The sequence below is a fragment of the Myotis lucifugus genome, unplaced genomic scaffold (genome assembly GCF_000147115.1).
Source record: "Myotis lucifugus unplaced genomic scaffold, Myoluc2.0 scaffold_3, whole genome shotgun sequence".
NCBI lineage: Eukaryota > Metazoa > Chordata > Mammalia > Chiroptera > Vespertilionidae > Myotis > Myotis lucifugus.
Genome location: NW_005871051.1, coordinates 11,037,909 through 11,061,871, shown reverse-complemented (window position 1 = coordinate 11,061,871; position 23,963 = coordinate 11,037,909). Strand labels below are relative to the sequence as shown.

General features: G+C 36.2%; 2 protein-coding genes across 13 annotated transcripts in view; one reads left to right on the top strand and one right to left on the bottom strand.

Moving 5' to 3' along the window:
* Positions 1-23,963, bottom strand: part of CREB1 (cAMP responsive element binding protein 1) — a 57,164-nt gene that overhangs the window by 32,356 nt on the left and 845 nt on the right. For 9 of the 12 annotated variants that reach the window (XM_023760617.1, XM_023760621.1, XM_023760627.1 and 6 more), the window contains exon 2: positions 2,766-2,887. In XM_023760617.1, coding sequence (XP_023616385.1) covers positions 2,766-2,879 — 114 coding nt within the window. In that variant the 5' untranslated portion in view covers positions 2,880-2,887. Of the gene's footprint in view, positions 1-2,765; positions 2,888-9,418; positions 9,587-23,963 lie in introns of all 12 variants that reach the window. The other 3 variants (XM_023760640.1, XM_023760608.1, XM_023760612.1) reach the window with 2 other exon arrangements.
* The window catches only part of LOC111828079, an 18,833-nt gene continuing 2,274 nt past the window's right edge, over positions 7,405-23,963 (top strand). The window contains exon 1 of the mRNA XM_023763255.1: positions 7,405-7,416. Within this exon, the coding sequence (XP_023619023.1) occupies positions 7,405-7,416 (12 nt within the window). The remainder of the gene's footprint in view (positions 7,417-23,963) is intronic.

The window sequence follows — 23,963 nt, the reverse complement described above, 5'->3', positions numbered from 1 at the left end:
CATGCAAGCATGAGAATGGAAAAGAATACAAAATTTGGAGGCTGGCCCTAGCTGGTTTGCCTCAGGGGTTGGAGCATCAGCCTGTGGACTGAAGGGTCACGGGTACATACCTCGTTTTCAAGCTGGATCCCCAGCCCGGTCAGGCGTTGCGGGTTGGGTGGGGTGGGGCAACCAGTCGATGTGTCTCTCTCACATCAATGTTTCTCTCTGTCTCTCCCCTCCCTTCCACTCTCTCTAAAAATCAATGGGGAAAAAATATCCTCAGGTGAGGATTAAAAAAAGAAGAAATTTGGAGGCTGGAAAGCAGATGGATGAATGGTATTACACTTAGAAGACCTCAGAAAGCCAACTCATAGGGTGGAGGCAGGGAAAGCATGATTTGCACCATAAAATCCTTAAGGGCTTGGGATCTAAGACACCCTGGAAGGTGGAGTGAAAGGATGAGGATAAGGAAGGCTGTTTCAGAAGCAACTGAAACCCCTCCTCACTCCCTGTGGAGAGAACAACTAAGGTATCCCATGCTGCCAGAGAAGTGGAGATTCCCTGGATAGAGAGTGTCTCTAGACTTGACTGCCTAACACAGGGAACTGCTGAAGGTGGAGTACTAAACCTCAGTCTTCTCTGTATTTACCTAGGCCTTTACCATACAAGCAGAGTATTAGTGAAGCTTTCTCTGGGGAACCTGACCAATGCCAAGGGGCAGAAAAAAGACCTAAAATATACGGCCAGTCACCCTAAGTGAAGCTCACAACTCATTATAAGCCTCAAACATATCCACAGAGCTTCCAACACAGCTTTTTGGTTCCCTACTTTTAAACCTGAACAGATGACTACAAATCACATTCTAATATGAAAGATGAAGAGCAGAACAAATGGAAGGGGGAAAAAGCTATAAAGGAAAATCTATGTACAGAGATGAAAACTTAAAATAAAACCTAATTAATATTCTGATATAAGAAAAAATATTGCCTTTGTGAAATATAAACAGGATGCTATTAAAACACAAATGGACTATTCAGAGAACAAAAGAAACTCTTAGAAACATGACAGGAGAAATAAAAAAATTTCAACAGATGGGTTAGAATGTGAATTTGAGGAAATCTCTCAGAAAACAGAAAAGACAAAGAGATATAAAACAAGAAAGAGATGAGAAAATTAGAGAAACAATTCTATAGGTATAACATCTGTATCACAAGAATCCTAGAGAGAAAAGAGTAAAAACCATCAACCAAATAATTTAAAGAAATTGTGCAGAATTGAAAGCATGAGTTCCCACTACAAAAGGACCCACTGAATACATAGGACAATGGATGACAAATTGTCCAAATGAAGGTCCTAGTAACCCAATAATGAAATAATGAAGCACTATGAACAGAGACGAGATTTTTTTAAGATACCAGAGTTACAAAATAAGAGATGCATTTAGTCTCAAACAGCAACACTAGAAGTTACTTGTCTTCAAAATTTGAAAGAAAAATGATTTCTTAACCAAGAATTCTTTACCCAAACTTGCTCAAGAAACCACTGGAAATCATGCTTTCCTATTTTAAGAACACAAACTTCTCAAGAAAGTCAGTAGGGGGAAGGAATTTCCAGAATGATGTACTACAGCAGACTTAGAGGACATCAGGCCAGAAAAAGATAGTGTGATGTGAGAGAGAGACATGTTGAGCGCTGTCACCATCAAAATCCCCTGTGGCATTGTATCTTCTTACTAGAGGGCCAAATGCTTGGATGAGCCCAGGTTCTTATCTGTGTATGTTTTCCAACCATGTACTGATAAAGCCCTGGTTCTCCTTCTTTGTTCCTGCACCTGGCTCATCTGAATACATTTACTTCATCCTCATGTGTCTTCTATTCCTCAAGACTGGAGGTGGGCCTGAGTGACCTCAGGAGAAAACAGATCAGCCCAATTATATTCCTGCTGGAGGTCCAGTTTTTGGCCCACACTTTAACTCAGTGTGGTAACCATCAATGGCTGGCCCTCTATTTCCTAAGATGCTATTCTTGCTCAGTGACTCCTCTAGGAGAGCTTTAAAACTCTTTGGGAAGCTGAGGTATGATATCCCAGAGCCTCTGCTAGGATTAATTTCTCCTGGGAGACTTCACATGAAACAGGCAATATCATACTCTTACCTAGCATATTTATTTTTGCTATTTGGTGTTTATATTAGCCCTCTTTCTCATATATGTTCAAACAGTTGTTAATAAAATAAACTATTTAAGGAAAAATATCTATTAAAAAATAAGGATGAGAGAATATAACCTCAGAGATAGAATGTTTCAGACAAAGACAAAATGAAAGAATCATGAATTATATTTAAAATATACAGGAAACAAAAACTATCATCCTTAAATTTACTTGTGTGTCAATTTATTTACTTATCCTATATTTTTAGTTTAAGCACATATAAACTTAGCCTTTCAGATTATCTGCATTCCTATGTCCCAAAATAAATTTGCATGATACGAAAAAAAGCACTTATAAGGTTTTCTTCCTTTGTTTAAGAGACAATTAATCTGCCCACTAGTTAAAATGTAATTTTCTGAATCATGCTGCTACACATAGGGTATCAGTGTTTAGCAAATCACTTTTTTCTGATATGCAATTGAATTAATACTATCATTTCTAAAATTAGTCTAATACTAAAATAGGAATTTTGATAGTCTAAGAATGTCTGTGTTCATTCTATGCATATCTCTGTAATAAAAACATATTCCTCTCGGACGAGAAGCAACTTGGAATCTCTCCATGTATTTAATACCTGGGCTAATGTGGCAATCTGTGGCTGGGCTTGAACGGTCATTTGCTGGTTTTCAGCTTCTGTTACAGCTGCATCTCCACTCTGCTGGTTCTCTGCTCCAGATTCCATGGTCATTTAGCCACCTACAATAATATGGAAGAGTGTTACAAGCACTACAGTGCTTTGTGCTTTTTGTGACTTTAAAGCCAAATTTCAAGTTAATAGGTATTATGTAGTGGTTAGGTTAGCAAATACACTAAAAAAATCTAGTTAAAATATAATGTAGCTTAATTATTATAAAACTTGTCCAAATTTGCTGAGTTGTAAATGTTTCAGTCCCTTCAAAAAAGAAAAACACTTTCTTTTTCCTTGCCATTTCTTCCCAATGAGAGATTACTCTACCTAGGCTATTTCTCTCTTCCATGAATCTCCCCTACTGACAAGGAGAGGGAGAGAGAGAGAGCAAAGTTATAATTTTTCAAACTATACCAATCAGGAATGAAGAGAGGGTAGAGAGAAGTGAGCTGATGATAAGGTATACTGGCTTCATGGTATCTCCTATAAGAGTATTCCCTCCTATTATGGGGGGGGGGGGGGGACACACAGAAAAATTAGAAGCTACTTCCATGTGAAATTACTGGAGGTAGGGCAAAATCAGCCCAAGTTTCAAGAGCCCAAGTTGTGGGGTATCAAGAGAGAAAGGTGGGATAATTAGTCACAGAGCCAAATTGGAGGCTCCAAACACATGAAAATGTTAGTGTTCTGATTCCTCTCACTATGTATAGTATGCAACACCACACACACACACACACACACACACACACACACACACACACACTTTTGAAATTTTAAATTGCAAAATTGTGGATAATTTTAATTAGGCTGATGTTTTTTTACTTTTGAGCCCTGCTATGCTAAGGGCTTAGTATATTTGTTGGGTTATCAGAACTGGATGGCAGCAGCAGCTACCTAGAGATGAGAGAAATTTCTGATAACTGGGGAAGCCATCATGTGTAAAGGATTCACAATGAAAGGGATTACTTCTTATCTTTGGACTACTGTTATCATTCAGTGCCTAGCATATTACTTGTCAAAATGAATTTATTAATAGTAAAAATTACCTACAATGATTGTATAAATAACATAAAACCCAAAATGCTTTTCCAGACTTCATTACATTTATTTTGTAACTCTGAAATTGACCATCAACATTTCACTGTTCCTTATGTGTTTACTACATGCCATCAGAATGTGTCACATACTAATACATTTTGCCATCATTTACAAGGTTCTATAAAAAAAAGCGTTTTACAAGTGACAGTTAAAAGTTAAAGTGGAAATATCTCTGGAAAGGAATAAAAGTAATTTAGAAATTCAGAATTCAAAAAACAGATAAAAAAGGAAAAGGTCAACTGACTAAACTACATAATTACTTAAAACATTTATATGGCAAAAGCCATCAAGACAAGTGCACAGGGAGAAAATATCTGCCACATATAATTAACACAGTAACCTCTAGAATACAGAGAAAGTACTAATCAGTAAGAAATTCTTACTGAACTATTATTGACTAGTTCACAAAGATATATGTTCAAGGATATTCACTGTAGAAATTTTTTATAATAGCAAAGAACTGGAAACAAGTATCTATCATTAGGAGGACCTTTAAAGAAATTATAGCAGTAAAGACAAATAAAATCTGTAATGACATACTTTAACAGTGGGCCATGAACATATTATAAAATAGACCTCTGATTTATGTTTAAAACAAGAAAAAATATTGTTGTAAAGGTATATGCACGGAAAAAGGTATGGGAAGTTATATAATAAAGAGCTAATATGCTAATTTGATTGAACAGTAGAACAACTGTCAGGAAGACCTTCCGGACGAAGCCAGAGCCGGGGCTGTGAGGGCCGCTGAGGCAGGCAGGGCTGAGAATTTCGTGCATCGGGCCTCTAGTATACTGTAAGTGGTAGCTCTAAATAGAGGAAGATTTAGTAGACATGTATAGGATGCTGACTTTCACCTCTTTTTATATTATTTTTCTCTTCCCATGAGCAAAGATTCAGGAATACTTGTACAATGTAAAAAAAAAATTAATAGCAGAAATCATGGATAACATTTTGAAACTATGAACCTAAAACTGTGCTTCAATAATAATTTTGAGATACCTGTTGAAAAGATTTTTTAAAATCCCAGATACAGTTTACATGAAATTACTATTTTTGTTTAAATTTTGCCCAAACTGTTTACCCTATATTTCCAAAGAGTAAAGTAATTCTTTTTTAAAGTTATCAAATTTTGATTATCATTTGTGATAGTTATTGACTTTTATACTTAATGATCTGTGCTCTTTTAAACTAAAGAATTTAAGAAAAACATCAAAAGTAATAGAAAGCAACAGTAACAACAAAACAATTTATGTGCTTTAAATGTTGTGCATACTTTTGGTCTGGGAGAAAATGGAAGTGAAAGTAATAACAATATTACAACGATTCAATAGTAATAGGTAAATGAGTCCATTTGAGATTAATACTAAGTCAAGCCAAATAAAAGCAGAAATCCACAAACTTTTCTCCATCTTCTCCAGTCATTTTAATGAAAACGAAGATAATAAAATTTATCATCACAATACTTCCTTTGTAGACAGAGTGTAAGCAACCATTTTTATTTATTTTAATAAATATATTTTTATTGATTTCAGAGAGAGGAAGGGAGAGGGAGAGATAGAAACATCAATGATGAGAGAGAATTATTGATCAACTGCCTCCTGCACGCCCAACACTGGAGATAGAGCTCACAACCTAAGCATGTGCCTTGACTGGGAATCGAACCGTGACCTCCTGGTTCATAGGTCCATGCTCAAGCACTGAGCAATGCCAGCCTGGCCGCAACCATTTTTAAAAGACTTTATCTCAATTCACCCCTCCTTTTTTTTTTGCCTATACTATCATTCATTACAGTTTCGCTCAACTTAATTTGATTAAAAGTAATCCTATACAATAAAAGGCTAATATGCAAATTGTCCCCTCAAGAGTGCGACTGACCAGAAGTTCGACCGCTCGCTATGACTTGCACTGACCACCAGGGGGCTGCGCAGGAGGGAAGAAAGGCCCCGGGCCGGCAGCTGGGCTTGATCCCAGTAGGGGGTGTGCAGGAGGCAACAGATCAATGATTCTCTCTCATCACTGATGTTTCTATCCCTCTCTTGCTCTCCCTTTCTTTCTCAGAAATCAATAAAAAATGATACAAGACCAGAATATTATTCAACAAAATTATCTTTTACCTGGAGAGTCTCTATTACTCACTACACAGCTCTCGTTTTAACTGCTGTTATAGTTATTAAATAGTTTAACAGTCCCTTTTCTTAATTTTCAGAGAAGATAAGTTTTTTTCTATCTTAAAAGCCTTCAAGAAATTTATGAATAAGGCTGTATCACTTTACACAATAAAGATAGTAGATATTTGAAAGTTTAAAATGTAGTTTAGTTAAACATCCCAATAAATGTCAAACGAGCACTGCCATGACATTTAAAATAAGAGAATGTGCTCTGCAATATAGTACTGATTAATGTGGAGGGGAAACGATAACTTTTCTGGTAAGAAAAATGGTAGGAGCAAAGTTTTATTTTATTTTTAAAATGCTTTTTATTGTTGATAGTATTACAGATATCTCCCATTTCCCCCCTTTTACTCTCCTCTTCCCAGCTCCTCCCCACTCCTCCCCCAGGTCTTCACTTTCCTATTGCCCGTGTCCACGGGCTATGCATTATGTTCTTTGGTTATCTCTTCCCGTCCCCCAACCCCACATCAAGGTATGTCAGTCTGTTCCACACCTCCATGCTTTGGGTCTTATTTTGTTGGTCAATTCATTTTGTTCATTAGATTCCACAAATAAGTGAGGTTATGTGATATTTGTCTTTCTCAGATTGGCTTATTTCACTTGGCATAATACTTTCCAGGTCCATCCATGCTGTCCCAAAGGGTGAGATCCCTTTTTTTTACAGCTGCATAATATTCTATAGTGTAAATGTCCCACAGCTTTTTTACCCATTCATCTAACAATGGGCACTTGGGCTATTGCCAAATCTTAGCTATTGTGAATAATGCTACTATGAACATACAGTGCATATATTCTTTCTGATTGGTGTTTTAAGGTTTTTAGGATATATTCCCAGAATTGGGATCGCTGGGTCAAACGGAAGTTCCATTTTTTATTTTTTGAGGAAACTCCATAGTTTTCCACAGTGGCTGCACCAACCTGTATTCTCACCAGCAGTGAACTAGTGTTCCCTTTCTCCACATCCTTGCCAGCACTTGTCTGTTGATTTTTGTATGATAGCCACTCTGACAGGTGTGAAGTGATACCTCATAAATCTCACTATGGTTTTGATTTGCATTTCTCTGATGATTAGGGACTTTGAGCATTTTTTTTTCATATGTCTCTTGGCCATTTGTTTGTTCTCTTTGGAGAAATGTCTATTCAGGTCATCTGCCCATTTTGCAAAGGTTTAAATTGCGGTAGACCTTTAGAGAAATGACTGTGTCACTGGCTGGTGTCAGATTTTGTATAGAAGCAAAGAGAAAAGAAATCACAATACATAATGGTCAATCCAAAGTAATCAACAATTACTAGGGCAAAATGAGAATATGAGAATGATGTCTCTTAAGGTAAGTACTGGGTTCAGAATTTTTAGAGTGCAATAGATTTTACTTCTACTTTATATAGCAATATAACCTGAGGAAATTCACAAGTAAATAATCACTTTTCTAAAACCAACAATATCTTCAACAGTTTACATATATTTGTATTTCAGTATCATAACTGTTCAAGTTACTGAAGATAAAGAAATATACAAAATAAAATTGTAAAACACTTTTCCTTTGTGAACTTATATTCTAGTGTGAGGGAACGGGGAGAGAAAGTAAATCAGATGGTGAGAAATGCTGTGTAAAAAATAAACCTGGAAAAGATGTTTGAGGGATTTTCAGTATTATAAAAGCTGAGCAGTGAAACTTTCATTGATTTAAAGTAGCATTTCAATTCTATACAGAACTATACAAGTCAGGGACAAATTCCTAGCAGCACTAGTTCCATCTCTATCTGCCTCTACCAAGTTAACTAAAGCTAATCAATTAAGAAAGCAAGCCTGTTTCATCAGTTTTGTTAATAATCATTGAGCAAAAGGAAAGAATGCTACAGATCACATCATTCTTTTTCCTAAAACATTTTGACCTTTAATAAATGTCCCAGTCCTTACAATCCTAAACATTCTAGTTCAATTTATGAAACGTAGACCCATCTCCCCGACAACCTAGTCTACTTTTTAATCCTTTAAATCTATGACCAAATCAATCCAGTCTAAGGGAGGTAAGTGTTCAAAGAAATGAACTGTTGTGCATTTTTGACTCTGAAGAAATAATGCAGCCATAACTAGCAAAACATATAAATGCTGACTTAAAAAATGTAAATAACTTCAATTATAAATGAGAAAAAAACCTACCCCTGCACCCTACACCAAATACATTCCTCCTGAACTCTTAACAATCCAAAAGTCCAAGGATTTAAGGAAATCATATAAGCATTAGTTTAAAATCTCCAGGGTAACCACAGCAAAAGGCACATTTGGGCACATGTCTTTAAATAACTATTCTGTCATACTCAAATGCGGTACCAAAAATATTTTGCAGAAGTACCAGGTGTACCGATTAATAATGTGGATTTTTTTTCAATAGATGGAGTTACACATATGTTGATATATATATGATTTGATATGTATGCTATTTTGTTGTATTGACAGTAAGCTTCAAAACTTCCTATGTCAAATTTTCTGAAGGTGTTAACATCATATACATTTTTATGCTTAAAAATGTCGAATTTTGTGCCAAAAAGAAAGCATTTGCAGGAAGTTTTAATTCATTATTTTATTTTGAAGAAAAGTGCTGCTGAGAGTTATCGTATACTTCGGGAAGCTTATGGTGAACATGCTCCATCTCAAGATACTTGTGAACGCTGGTTTAAACGGTTTAAAGTGATGATTTCAATGTGAAAGACAAAGAATGTCCAGGTCAACCAAAAAAGTTTGAAGACCAACAATGACAAGCATTATTGGATGAAGATGCATGTCAAACTCAAAAACAACTTGCAGAAAGATTAAACATTGCTCAACAAACATTTCTGATCATTTACAAGCAATGGGAAAGATTTTAAAGGAAGAAAAATGGGTGCCACATCAACTGAACGAAAGACAAATGGAAAACCGAAAAGTCATCAGTAAAATGTTGCTTCAATGGCATGAAAGAAAGTCTTTTTTGCATTGAATTGTGACTGTCGATGAAAAGTGGATTTATTTTGAGAATCCCAAATGCACAAAATCATGGGTTGATCCAGGTCAACCATCAACATCGACTGCAAGGCCAAATCGCTTCGCAAAGAAGACAATGCTCTGTGTTTGGTGGGATCAGGAAGGTGTGGTGTATTATGAAACCAGGTGAAACTGTTAATACTGATTGCTACCAACAACAAATAATCAATTTGAACCACGCTTTGATGGTGAAACGAATGTTCCAGAAGACATGGCAAAGTAATTTTGCTTCATGATAACACACCATCACACACTTCAAAACCAGTTAAAGACATGTTACAAGATCTTACCTGTGAAGTATAACCCACCTGCCGTATTCACCAGACCTGCTCCTTCAGATTATCACTTGTTCTCATCGACGGCACACACACTTTCTGAGCAGCACTTCAAAACATACGAAGAAGTGAAAAATTGGGTCTCTGAATGGTTTGCCTCAAAACAAGAGAAGTTCTACTGGGACAGTATCCACAAATTACCTGAAAGATGGGGAAAATGTGTAGCTAGCGATGGACATTATTTTGAATAAAGCACTTTTGATGTTTCTCTTGAAATTATCGTGTTTTCTTTGATTACAAAATCGAATTATTAACCGGTACACCTGGTATACCTAGAAACATCTATGAGCAACACGTAATACTCTCTACAATTATTTGGTACTTATTATTTAGTTTTAGGATATCATAACTGTTTGAAAGCCTTGCTAACACATTCTTAACACCTTCAACATGTCTGTATTAATTTTCTAAAGTGTTAAGATTTACTAAAGAAAGTGGTAAAACTTTGAGGTGCTAAACAACAGACTTCAGCTTTCCAGTAATCAATAACTATGTTGCACTGCCTTTTTCCCTTTATCTTTTTCCTTGTACAATTTTTCTTTTGGTTGTTAACCTTAAATACTTATCATTTATCTTTATCATTAGAGGCCCAGTGCATGGATTCATGCACTGGGGGGAGGGGGGTTCCCCTCAGACCGGCCTGCGCCCTCTCTCAGTCCAGGACCTCTCAGCAGATGTCCACCTGCCTGCAGCAGAGGTGAGAGAGGCTCCCGCCACTGCCGCTGCGCTCACCACCCATGAACCCAGCTTCTGGCTGAGCGGTGCTCCCCCTGTGGGAGCGCACTGACCACCAGGGGGCAGCTCCTGTGCTGCGTACCTGCCCCCTGATGGTCAGTGCGCGTCATAGCGATGAGTTGTTCTGCCATTCGGTAAATTTGCATATTAGGGTTTTATTATATAGGCAGATATGTCCAATCCAGCATAATGAGATTTATGCAATCAATACTGGAAATTTAATAATGCTCCAGGTTTCTGATGCTAATAATAGTCTTCTGGTATTAAATACAAGTTATCTTCACTGAAATCAGGTAGTTATACCGCATATTCAAATGTATGTATATAATGTACACACACACCTCAATACACATATCAACTTCAACTATAAAAATTTTATTAGATTATACTGATCACACCTTAACAAAATGAGGTTATATACGTTTGTAGAAAAACAGTAAAAGAACAGACGATGCAATAAAATAAATTTGGTGTCTATCAAGCTAAGTATTCTGACACAATTTTCTCTGTGCTCTTACCAAGGTCTTTCTCCTTTAATTGAAGAACAAACTCATACCTCAGTCTCTAGATATTAGAGCAAGCATGTCAAACTCAAAGGCTAACATGGGCCAAATAAACAAGGTTTAAGTTTATATGGGCCGCAAAAAAAACAAAAGGTTTAATGTTCATAGAAACGTAGGTTTATTTCGATAGAGACATGTTGAATACCCAGGGCTGAAATAAATGAGTAATTGTTAACATAAAATAATAGAACATTTTAATAAAAATTAATATTTTTTCTTGAACATTAACTTACCAGACACTGAATAACTGCACAAATTAATAAGCATAACGTAAATAAACCTATTTTTCTTGTTCTCCGGGAGCAAAATATTTTCTGTTGCGCACACCAAGCAAGTCAGTACAAGACTAATGATGTGACAATTGGCTGTTAAAATATTCGCTGCTAGTATTAGTGGAGAGAAATGGTGCGCTGGCGAGTAAGGGAAATGAATTGCAACACGATTATAGTAATCAGTCATTAGCGAACGTTGTAGTTCATTATTAATAATTATGTGTAACAGGATATTGTAAAAATTAAGTTATGAAATTTTTATTAAAATGTTTCTTACATACCATTATATTGGCTGGGCCGCAAAAATATTTGTTGTGGGCTGCGATTTTGACATGCTTGTATTAGAGGAAGGCAAGGAAAGTTATATATGAAATTAATTCTCTATTACTTGAATTGATAAGATTTAATCATTTATAAAGCAAATAAAATCTGAAAATGTGTTTATGTCTTTTTATAAATTCTTTGTATTAATAGAAAATACATGTACCAATGCTACCAAAAAAGAAGGCAGCATACAGCAAAGGTGAATCTTTTCAATGTTATTTAATAAAATTAATTACCTATATACATTTACTGAATTGAACTCAGAGAAACTGCTTTAAGTTCAATGTTTATATTTTCTAATTTATTGCTATATTGTGAATACCAGATTCGAACACTATTTTTAACAAACTAAGTTATTTTAAAATATATAGCATGCACTATAGAAAAGATACCGTCCCCTCAAAGGAAGTACTTAATAGAAGTGAATTAGAAAAATGTTATTTGATTTATAGAAATGTACTGCATGATTTATGACAGCTATCCTAGAATATGTAGCTAATTAATTAATCTATAGAACCTTTCAATAAGAAAACTTTAGTACTTTCTTAAAACAAAGTTGTTATTTTTTAAGTATTGGCAAAATGTATATGCTTTGTTTTCCTGCAGGTAAGACTACTGCAACCATGACTATGCATTATTTTAGATAACCTTTTATCCCATTTCTCCCCATTCTCCTTTCTTTCCAAACACCCAACTGAAACTATGTTTCCAGATTTTTACACCATAAGCCTTTCAAAGAAGTGATCCTATATAAACTTCCACATATGAAGTTTTACTAAATGGATTTTTGGAGCTGAATTATTTTCCAAGGAAACATACACCTCCTACATACAGTTACTTTTAGAAAAGCAATTTTTGTGTTGACTAAAGAATGAAACTGTCTTCAACTTTTAAATTCTGCTTCATAAACTACCTTAATGCCGAAACTGTAAAGACCCACAGAAGTGTGACCTATTCCATTTACTCAACAAAACCAGAGGGACTTTGTGAAAATCACGATTCAAATGGAAATCAATGTCCAAGTGCTTTTGAACAGTAAGTTTATAAAATCAACAATTTATTATTTTAATAGTTCTGTTTTAAACTAAATTTGAAATGCTATTCTTGGCAAATTATTTACAAATTAGACATGGAAGATTGAAAATTCAGTTTTCCTTAAGTAAGTCAGCACATTACAGTAGGAGTCGTCAGACAGGAATTTTGGTTTTGGCTCTGACTTTAGATAAAGAACTAGAGATGTTAAGAGATTTGTAAGGAATTTACAATACTGTTCAGGGCTATACCACATAACCTCCAATATTACAAAAAGTTAAGAATTCTTTGCATTTGGCAATGGAACTGCATGGTCTATTAAGCAACATGCTAATCATTTTAACTACGTCTTTCTTACTAGAAAAAGCCCAAGCATTCATGGAACCAAGGATATATTGGGACTATACTTAAAAATTAGCCATGGTTAATATATAAAGACTAGAGGCCCGGTGCACGAAATTCGTGCACTCAGTGGTGGGGAGGGAACACCCTCAGCCCAGCCTGCATCCTATCACAGTTCAGGAGCCCTCGGGGGATGTCTGTCTGATGGCTTAGGCCCGCCCCCCATGGGACATCCTTAGCGCTGCTGTGGAGGCGAATGAGGCTCCAGCCACAGTTGCTGTGCTCGGTGAGCCTGGCTTCTGGCTGAGCGGCGCTCCCTCTGTGGGAGTGCAATGACCACCAGGGGGCAACTCCTGGGTTGAGTGTCTGCCCCCTGGTGGTCCTGAGCATCATAGTGACCAGTCGTTCCACTGTTGGGCTGAAACTGGCTCTCCAAAATCCCCCAAGGGGTCCCGGATTGCAAGAGGACGCAGGCCAGGTCGAGGGACCCCACCGGTGCACAATCGGGGTTGGGGATGAACTGCAGGACGGCTCCAGGGCATGTCCGGACAGTCTCGCTCAGTCTCAGTTGTCATCCGGACCCCAGCAGCAAGCTAACCTACCAGTCGGAGTGTCTGCCCCCTGGTGGTCAGTGCACCTCATAGCAAGCAGTTGAGAGGCCTTAGCATATCATTAGCATATTATGCTTTGATTGGTTGAATGGCTGACCAGATGACTGGACACTTAGCATATTAGCCTGGTAGTGATTTCTGGTAAGGTCATTTTGATTAATGCAATCTCATGTTATTTCTCATGTCTCAGAGATGGGACAGGATGAGTCAATAAAAATTCAAAGCATGAAAAATTTTTAAGCAATGGAAAAAACATAACTTCCTTGGCTTAAAAAAAATAAATCTGTAATTTCAGTACATTTTAATTATATGAAATCTATATTTCCACTTCCTTTAATCTGTGCAACTCTAAAGGGGCACTGTTTTTAATCCATTTAAATTTGTGACCCTGCAAGAGGGAATCGTTCAACAAATACATGTTCTGTGCCTATCACATATGTAAGTGTTCTGCTAAAAACTATGGGAACTAAAAAGAAGCAGACAAGAACCTTTCTCTCACTGAGCTTACAAGCTAACAATGGGTAAAATATAGGGTGGAACAAAAGTAGGTTTACAGTTTGCAGCATGGAAAAACAGTTTATTCTGGTATTATTTTATTTTTATTTTTTTGTTAATGCTCACCCAAAGATATTTTTCCATCAAGCCTGCAACCGAGGTATGTGACCTTGACCAGAATCGAACCCACAACCCTTCAGTCCGGGGGCCGATGCTCTAACCACTGAGCTAAACAAGCTAGGTCAGCAATAAATTATTAAAATTCTCCAGGGCTCAATTTAACCATATGTAAAAACAAAAGAGTTATGGGTACTACTCTCTTCAGGGTAAAAGTTTGTAAAGTATGAATTCCCCAAATACAGTAGAATTTATGAGTCATACACTACACCCACACAAGTGTCATAATAAATTCTCTCATAACAAATAATTCTCAAAACATAGTACTTAAAATGTTTCACTTAAAGTTGTCATTTCTTGATTTTTGTTTCTGATGAAAAGAAACATCATCAGTTACCCCAACTAAGAGGTCTGGACACAGAATAAATGGAAGTCCAGAGGAGACATGGTATAAGTCAAATATGCATTAGTGGCTTTAGTTATTTTTCATCAAATAATGGTGTCCTGTTTGGGCTTTCAGGGATATTTAGAAAATGTTGTAATTAAATAAGAATTTATGATGTCCAAGACAGGGACACCAAAAGCACAAGCAACAAAAGGAAAAATATATGAACTGGAAATCATCAACATTAAAAATTCTGGTGCCTCAAAGGGCATCATCAAGAAAGTGAAGACCTGACCAGTGTGGCTCACTGGTCAGATCATTGGCCTGTGCACGGAAGGGTCCTGGTTTCAATTTCTGGTCAAGGGCATGTACCTGGGTTGCACGGCCTGGTCGGGGCACATGAGGAAAGCAACCAATAGATCTCTCTCTCACATTGATGTTCCTCTCTCCCAATCCTCCACTCTCTAAAAATCAATGGAGAACATATCCATTGAGGATTAAGAAACAAACAAAAAATAAATAAAATGAAAAGACTGACCAATCAATACAGTGTGACCCTAATCAGGACCTAACTCCTTTAGTCCTCTATATCATCCATCACATGGAAGCCACCAGGAAGCCAGGTGTTTGAGCATGAGCTCACCTGCGACTCTAGGTGCGGCACCATTTCTTTAATTGATAACCTTTACTTCCTCAGCTGGGGGAAAAAAGCAAGACAATCCACAGAATGAAAGCATATTTTGTAAATCATATATCTTGTTTCTAGAATAGTAAGAACTACAACTCAATAAAAAGACAACTAACTCAATTTAAAAATGGGCAAAGGATCTGAATAGACATTTCTTCAAAGATATATAAATGGCCAATAAGTACATGAAAAGATTCTAGACATCATTAGTGATCAGAGAAATCCAAACTGCAGAGATACCACTTCTTACCCACCAAGATGGCTATAATGAAAAAGAATAACAAGTGTTGGTGTGGATGTGACCCTCATAGCCAGTGGGAATGTAAAAAGGTACAGTAGCTTTGGCAAAGTGTGACAGTTCCTCAAATAGTTAAACAGTCACCATATAATTCAATAACAACTCCTAAGTATATATTCAGGAGAAATGAAAACATATGCAATAAATGAATATTCATGGCAGTTTTATTAATAAATAGCCCAAAAGTCCAAATGTCCATGAATTTATTGATAAAATGTGTATCCATAAAATGGAATATTTAGCAATATAAGGAAATGAAGTACTAATACATCCAACTTGGATGAACTTTGAAAGCATTATGCTACGTGAAAAAGGTTATCACAATGAAAAACTTACTGTGTAAGTCCATTTATATGCAATGTCCAGAATAGGTAAATCTATAGACAGAAAATAGATTTAGTGGTTGCCTGGTGCTGGGGGTATGAAGAGATTGAGGGGTGAAGGCTATGAGATGCTAGGTTTCTTTTGAGAGTAATGAAAATATCCTAAAACTGACTGTGGTGGTAGATGCACAACTTTTTGAACATGCTAAAAACCAATATACTGTACATTTGAAATTGGTAGATTGTATGTGAATATTTCAATAAAACTACTAAAAACTATGTCCAATGTTTACACTGCAATATAATCTACCATGAAGGAGAGTGAATTAGGAGTCAGGAAATCTATGTTGTAGCCAAATTTATCATGTCATTCCTGTTTATATTGTTCCTCCTCTTATATGAAATTTAAAGCTTCCTGCCTCACACTCAGAGTTCCTCATAATGTGAGATTATAGTTAATGTAATACTTCCTTCAACAACTTGTGAGCACATTAGGTTTATTCTACTTCCATGTCTTCATTTTTGTTGTCCATGCCATAGCTTAGAATACACACCCTTTTATCTCTATTTATCCAAGTTCTTCAGTATTGTTTAAATTCTTTCTCACAAAACTTTCCCTCACTAAACTGTTCCTCTTTTAAGCTCCTATAGCCCTTCAACACAATAGTGAAAACTGATATTCTGCCCTGAATAAATCATTTCCACTACACCGTAAGTTCCTTGAAGTTGGGAGCCATATAATCAGGCTTTAGTATTTATAGCAACTAGAGCAGTAGTTCTCAACCTTCTGGCCCTTTAAATACAGTTCCTCATGTTGTGACCCAACCAGAAAATTATTTTCGTTGCTACTTCATAACTGTAATGTTGCTACTGTTATGAATTGTAATGTAAATATCTGATATGCAGGATGGTCTAGGCGACCCATGTGAAAGGGTCGTTTGACCGCCAAAGGGGTCTCGACCCACAGGTTGAGAACCGCTGAATTAGAGCAATCCATTTAATATCTATAAAAATACTTAACTGAATAAATTTTCGTGTGATTATTTCACTACAAAAAGTTTTTAAATAAATGTTCATTGAATAAAGGACTAGATTGATAAATGGCAATAAGTAAAACCAATGTACTACTATTACTGGTCAGAGCAAACAATAAAGCTGCTGATATTATATAAAAAGAAATACCCCTTTAAGGATACAAAGTGAGAACAAGCAATAATTTTTGCTTGTGATAAAAAAAAAAACCAAGATACTTCTCAGTCTCCTACTGCCAATCACTTATACAAACAGAGATAACGGCCCTAAAAATAATGTTTATTCAGCTTTGGCTAAACTACAAATATTTTTAGCTATATCTAATATTGTCATATAGTTGTAACTGAAAACTCACATGCATATAACTAGCTCATTTGCAATACACTTAAAATTAAAGAAATAAATCTTAGTTTTAGAGAAGATTCATTAATATTTGGGAAAGACATTTTCTATTACTATTGGCATAAGTCAACTTTCAGGCTCACTCTCCACTCCTATCCAGGTCACTACTTAGCTATCTTAACTTCTGCTAAATTCTCTCTTCTCCAACCAAATGTCAGTCTTCACTTCTTTCCTTTTGGGAAAACACACACACACACCCTCAACATCAATCTCTTACACTCCAAATCTTGGCCCCTTGTTAGATTCCTCAGAGATCCTAGATAAATTCAGCAGCAGAAAGAAAACTCTTATGTGCTTTTCATCTTGGTTCAGGCAGCTCATCTCATTTATGGTAAACTCCTTTATTACCTTACCTCAACCCTGAGAAAAAGCAACTCAAGCATTTAAAAGTTTTTCAAGGAGTACTACTGTGGTGTTTTTTTTTTCTTTTGAAGTTGAGATTCATGTAACTAGCCTCAAGCATAGATTAAACATATAAAGGTAATTTTTCATCACTGGAGAACTGTCTTCTCCTTCTCTGTTAGGATAAACACCAGAATATGAATGATTAATCTTGTCCCCTCTTCCTTTTGGTAACCTAGTAGACAAGTGAACAAAACTGGGTAAATTATAACAACACATCTTTACAGGGCCATGTCTGGCAGATCTCAAAGAATGCAAAACAAAGCAAACAGGACACGAGACATGAGTTATTTGTCCTGTATGTATGTGTGTATATATATATATATATATATATATATGAAGGGGAGAAAAGCATTCTGAATAAGAAAAATAAATGGCTAGTCTTACCTAAGTTTCCAATGTCTCAGAAACCTACATTTATAGATATGATAGTGTAGAGTAAGTTTAAAACCATACTTTCTTCTTAAGACTTCAGAAAGTTGACCAGGGCAACCTCTATATAATGACTGATTTAGCATATACATTAAATGGCAGAGGAAAACAGCCATTTTCTCCTTATCCGTTTGTTACTTTAATTCATTACCTTTACCTCCTCCCCAAAAGGCAATTCAACAACTCCATATGGTGAGAAATTATTTAATTCCCTGGCAGCACACAGATATATATTCCAGAAGAAAAATGTTTTGCCTTTAAAAACTTTAATTATCCCCCCAAATCTTTAAAAGTGCTTTGTAAATGTTTCAGATAAAAACATCACATATTAGCCCTAGGCAGTTTGGCTCAGTGGATAGAGCTTCCACCTCCCTATCTTTTTGGAAGATAGGGAGCTTATCTATGTCCCTCCTACTAGATTATTAGTTATCTTTCTCTTTCTAACTTTAATCAACTAAAAAAATGTATAGCATATGTATTTTGAAGATAAACAAACAGCATTTAACAAGGTTAAATGCTGCTTAGAAGAGCCAAAAAATATATAAAGAGAGATGCTGAAACTTAATTTTGTGCTCTACTTGAAGTACTACTTGGTCTAATTGGTTGACCAAAGACTTCTGGGGGTGAGGTGGGATCATCTAAGCAGTAAAATCTCAGTATAGAACAGGGGTGGGCAACCCCTGGCACACGTGCCAAACATGGCACGCCAGTAACTTTTGCTGGCACGAGAAACCCTCTCTTATAATCTTCCATTTACAATTTTTTTCTTAATATCAACTTCTTTATTTTTCAGATAAATTCAGTGTAGGTGCATCTTAGATAAATAAATAATTTTACATAACAAGTTATCTTAAAGATCATAGACATGGATTGACAAGAAAGGGGGAGAGCAATTTCTATGCCTCTGCCTTAACTCTCCCTGCCTTCCTAGATCCGACCAGTGTTTTGGTTTCATCCACATATCCTTGTGAATCTTTGTTCTCAGTGATGAATTTTGTTAAGTCTCATAATAGGAGTAGCCTGACGGATGAAAGTAGTAGCTCGTGCATATCTCTGAAGGTCACGAAATATAAACCTGATGTAAAATCTCTGTCATCAGTGATGCAGCAGCAAAAGTCCCACTGATAATATCAAACGTAGTCATAAAGTTTTCTGTCGGACTATCAGTGTACATATATACATTAAAAAATAAATGTATTGCCCTAACTGGTTTGGCTCAGTGGATAGAGCGTCGGCCTGCGGACTGAAGGGTCCCGGGTTCGATTCCGGTCAAGGGCATGTACCTTGGTTGCGGGCACATCCCCCATAGGGGGTGTGCAGGAGGCAGCTGATCGATGTTTCTGACTCTCTATCCCTCTCCCTTCCACTCTGTAAAAAAATCAATAAAATATATTTTTAAAAAAATGTATTTTTCATCATCATATACTGGTTTTGTTGCTCGAATGAATTTTATTATTTCTTCAAGGTTCTTCACATATGTACACCTTAAGAGATATCAAGTAGGCGTAACATGTTCTCAAAAAATTAGGGCTGGCACACAGAAGAATTTTGAGTCAGGGATTTTGCTGGTTTTGGCACGCACTCACAAAAAGGTTACCCAACCCTGGTTTAGAATCATATAGGTGAAACTATTTACTTAAGCATCTATAACAATAAAAGCATAATATGCTAATTAGACTGGACGTCCTTCCAAACGACCTTCTGGATGAAGGCAGGGCTGTGAGGGAAGCCCAGGTCCCGGGTGCCAGAGGGAAGCCAGTGCTGGCAGTCGGGGGAAGAAAGCCTACTCTTGCACAAACTTTGTGCATCGGGCCTCTAGTCAAATATAAATCTGACAATTACATTAAAAAATTTAGAAAATCATCAAAGAATAAGTTAATGACTATGCAAAAAATAAATACAGGAAGAAAGCTAGTATTCTCATCAGCATTACTGGGTCATAATATCCTATGAAAATAGTCTGCTTAAAGGATTGCCCAGCTGAGCCGGCTGGTGTGGCTCAGGAATTGAGCACTGACCCAGGAACCAAGGTCACAGGTTCCATTCCCCATCAGGGCACATGCCTGGATTGCAGCTCCATTCCCAGTAGGGGGTGTGCAAGAGGCAGCCGATCAATGTTTCTCATTGATGTTTCTTTCTATCCATCTCTCTCCTTTAAAAAAATAAATCAATAAAAACGTTTTGTGTTTTTATTTTTAAAGAACTGAACTACATGAGATGTCCTTTCTCATTTAGAGAGAAAGCTATTGAGAATATTTTGGCTGAAATAGCAATAGGAGGTAGGATAAAGAGCCTCAACAAGAGTTAAATTCAGACTAAATTCATTTTCATAGTTAACTCTTACACACCTTACTTGCCTTTTCATGCAAAAAAAGCTAACAAGGTACTGAGGAAGGTCAAATGACAATTTCCTGTCAGAAACTGTTATTTATCAGTCAAATGAATTCTCTTTCATTTAAAGAAATAAAGGCATAATGATAGATTACTTTAAAGGGTCAGGTAAGATCTAAAAATAAAATCAGCTCACTAACTAGTTAATAAATACGGGTACATTCATATGATGAAATGCCTCATTGTTAAAAAACAAAAATGAAGCTCTTTTTGCTAAGCAGTATTGAGTGGGTTAAAGCAAGATATATGATGGTGTATATAGTAGACTATCATTTGTATAAAAGGAGGGGAGAGTATATACGTATTTGCTTGTGTATGAATATATACCTCTGAATGAATAACTGGCAATACTCGGACGACTTGGTGGGGGCGACAGACACACACACACACACACACACACACACACACACAGACTTTTCCTATAAATTTTGTTTTGAATTATGAATTATCTGAATGACATTAAAAAATAAAACTGAAAATATAAAACTGTAGTATTCCTCTTTTCCATTATTTTACCAAGTATGATCTCTCCTTCCTTTGATATTCTGCCTTATTAGTCATCGCGCCCTCAAAGTTCCTTTAGAGTAGCGACAAGACAGTGCAATTCATCTTTGGATTTGCTGCAGCTTCTACTCCATTCATTAATAATGAATAATTTAAAAATAAAAAATATTTGTTGGGCACTTGTGTAATTTAATATGTATCAACTTATTTAAACAGTTTACATGTATTAATTTATTTAATTCCCACATTTCTATGAGGTGGATATTGTACCTTTATGACCAAGCAAACTGAGGTATGGAGAAGAAACCTGCTCCATGTCCCACAGCTAGGAAGTTAAAATAAGGCTTAAAAATGAGTATCTATCATTGAGTCCCTAAGGAGGTACTTTATCTCATGACCCTGTAAAAATGGTGGTATTATTCTAATTTAACAAATAAGAAAACTGAGGCTGAGGAAGATTAAAAAATTCCCGGTAAGTCACAAATTTCCTTGAGGGTAGGCACATGACAATAGTGTCAGCAGGGATTCTAACACCTAATGCTCTTTCCACTAACTACATTCTGTCACAGTGAATGCTAACTAAATACCTGAATTACCACAAACTGTTGTCTCAAGTGATACTGCAGTAGAAATGAGTTCACACATTAAAAGAAAATCCTTGCCCTGACTGGTTTGGCTCAGTGGATAGAGCGTCGGCCTGCGGACTGAAGGGTCCCGGGTTCGATTCCGGTCAAGGGCATGTACCTTGGTTGTGGGCACATCCTCAGTAGGGAGTGTGCAAAAGGCAGCTGAATTGATGTTTCTCTCTCATCAATGTTTCTGACTATCCCTCTCCCTTTCTCTGTAAAAAAAAAAAATCAATAAAATATATTTAAAAAAAAAGAAAAGAAAATCCTTGCCTTTTTTCTATTCCGTCTACTATATCCTTACATTCAGATTTGATCTCTTAACTATTCAATTAAAAAGCCATCACTGTGACACTGTACGTCAAGAAAGATATGCTTATAAGACTGTGTTACAGGCAAACAAGTGCATATAACTGAATCTAGTAAGGTATTTATGGAATAAATGAAATTATAAATTTCAGTGATACATTGTAAGCATTAAGTTGCAAGAACATTTTTTCTACTGTAGAAGAGGAAAAATATTTTTAAATTGACATGAAGTGGGGAATACATACATGTGGGACAAAAGTAGGTTGCTATTCATATGGAAAATGATATCATTAATAATACAATAATTAATAAATTGTAATACAAGAATAAACTCTTTCTTGTACTAACAACTGTAAACCTGTTTTTGCCCACCATGTACTTGGTTTTACTATAACCTTACAACTGTAAGCCTATTTTTGCCCCACCCTGTACTTGGTTTTTAATATAACCATATTATATTCCAAAACAACAAAACACAATGTCTTAGAATGTGACGAAATAAAGCTACTTCTCTATGAAGAAAAGTTTCTATTTGTCATATCTAATCAAGAATATAAATTTTAGAAAGCAGAAAAAGGAAGTTGCCGTTTTATAGATCAGGTTTCTAAGTTTCCTTAGGCTCTTACATGAAAAAAGTCATTCAAAAGGGGTACCAGCTTTAAATCCCATAAGTGCCTTTTAACATTTTTCAGTCAATTTGTGTCAAAAATTCATTCATTTTCTGAATACATGGTCCATTAATAAATTAATCACAGATTTAACTGTGATTTTTTTACTGATCCGTGAGAGGGGGTAGAAGTGTAATTTTTAGTACCATGCTCCATGTGAATGTTCACATATTAATGAATATAAAAGTTTGAAAAGTTTCACTTGGAATTGCTAAGAATGAACAGATTATGAATTTATAAATAAAGTTTAAATTTTCATAGAGGACGAGTTGTCCTAATATTCTCTGTAGGAGAAAAACGTTCCTCAACTGATGCTGGGTTTCAGAAAATCTTTCTTAAGGAAAAACAGTAATCTATAACATCATCAATACTACAATTTCCTCAGTGTTTGTCAATAAAATCATCTTCTCAGTCCTTATGGAAAAACTCTTTATTGCATTTTCTTAATTTTTTCAACAATGACAAATTGCTAATGTGTGTTTAAGACTTGTAAGACAGCAAAGTAGGTTTTGAAAAAGTGACCTGGCAACAGGAAAATAAGAGGGCTTCTATTACCAATCAGTATTTATTCCTAACAAGAAACCTTGTATATTAACTAGTTCTAGTGAAATGTGGCAGACCAAGTGTTTTTAAAACAAATAATTCGTTCATCTTTTGCAACACCTAAAAATAACCGTTTTTTTTTTTGTTTTTTTTTTTTACTTTTAAATCAGGAAATAAGTAGTGAGTGTAAAAGATTTCAATAGCTGGCAACCAAAAGTATCTTTTATACTAAACCTTTAGGAGGTGGAACTGATGTAAGCTAAGGCCGGAATGAAATTCTAACTCCTAAAAGAGGGTACGACACACTTAAATAGGTCATACCGCAGGTCCGCTAAAAATCATCTTTTTAATCTTTAATGTGTCAATGACTTTCCTGCCATGCCTTTTCCTAACAAAGAAAAAATAAGCCTTGTGGCTTAAACCGTCAGCCTCCGGTCGGGGTTACCCACCGCATTCGGGAGACAAATAGTGGATATTTTAAAAATGCCTATTTTTAGAATTAGTATTAATCAATATGTTCACGTTTAGACAGAAATATGTGGGGAAACATGGTGGCGGGAGGCGGGGTGGAGCGATCCAGGGGACCCAAACGCGTTGGCATGGTTGGCAAGAAAAAAAAAAAAAAACACACATAAAAAGTGATGTAAAGCAAAAGTACATCGACCAAAAACGAAGTGTTTCACAATGATAGATCTCAAGCGATCACCTTATTGAAAAGGGTTAAAAGCGAAACTGTTTTTCAAACACCAGCTTCCCTTTTACCCAACTGTTTCAAACTTATTAGAAATGTTTTTTTTCTTAGCAACCCCTTCCTCCCAAAAAGAATGCATTTCCATGACTACTGTCTTAGGGGGGGAGAAAAATAAAAATAAAAAGAGGTGAGGGGAAAAGAGTCAAAACTACCTAAAAATGCACAAGCCCTCCTCGCTTCCCGGACAAGAAAAACCAAGGGTACCCGCCATGGTGTGGAGCGAGCGGGGGAAAAGGGCACGAACAAGATACAGGACGAGAAGAAGCCGTGGGT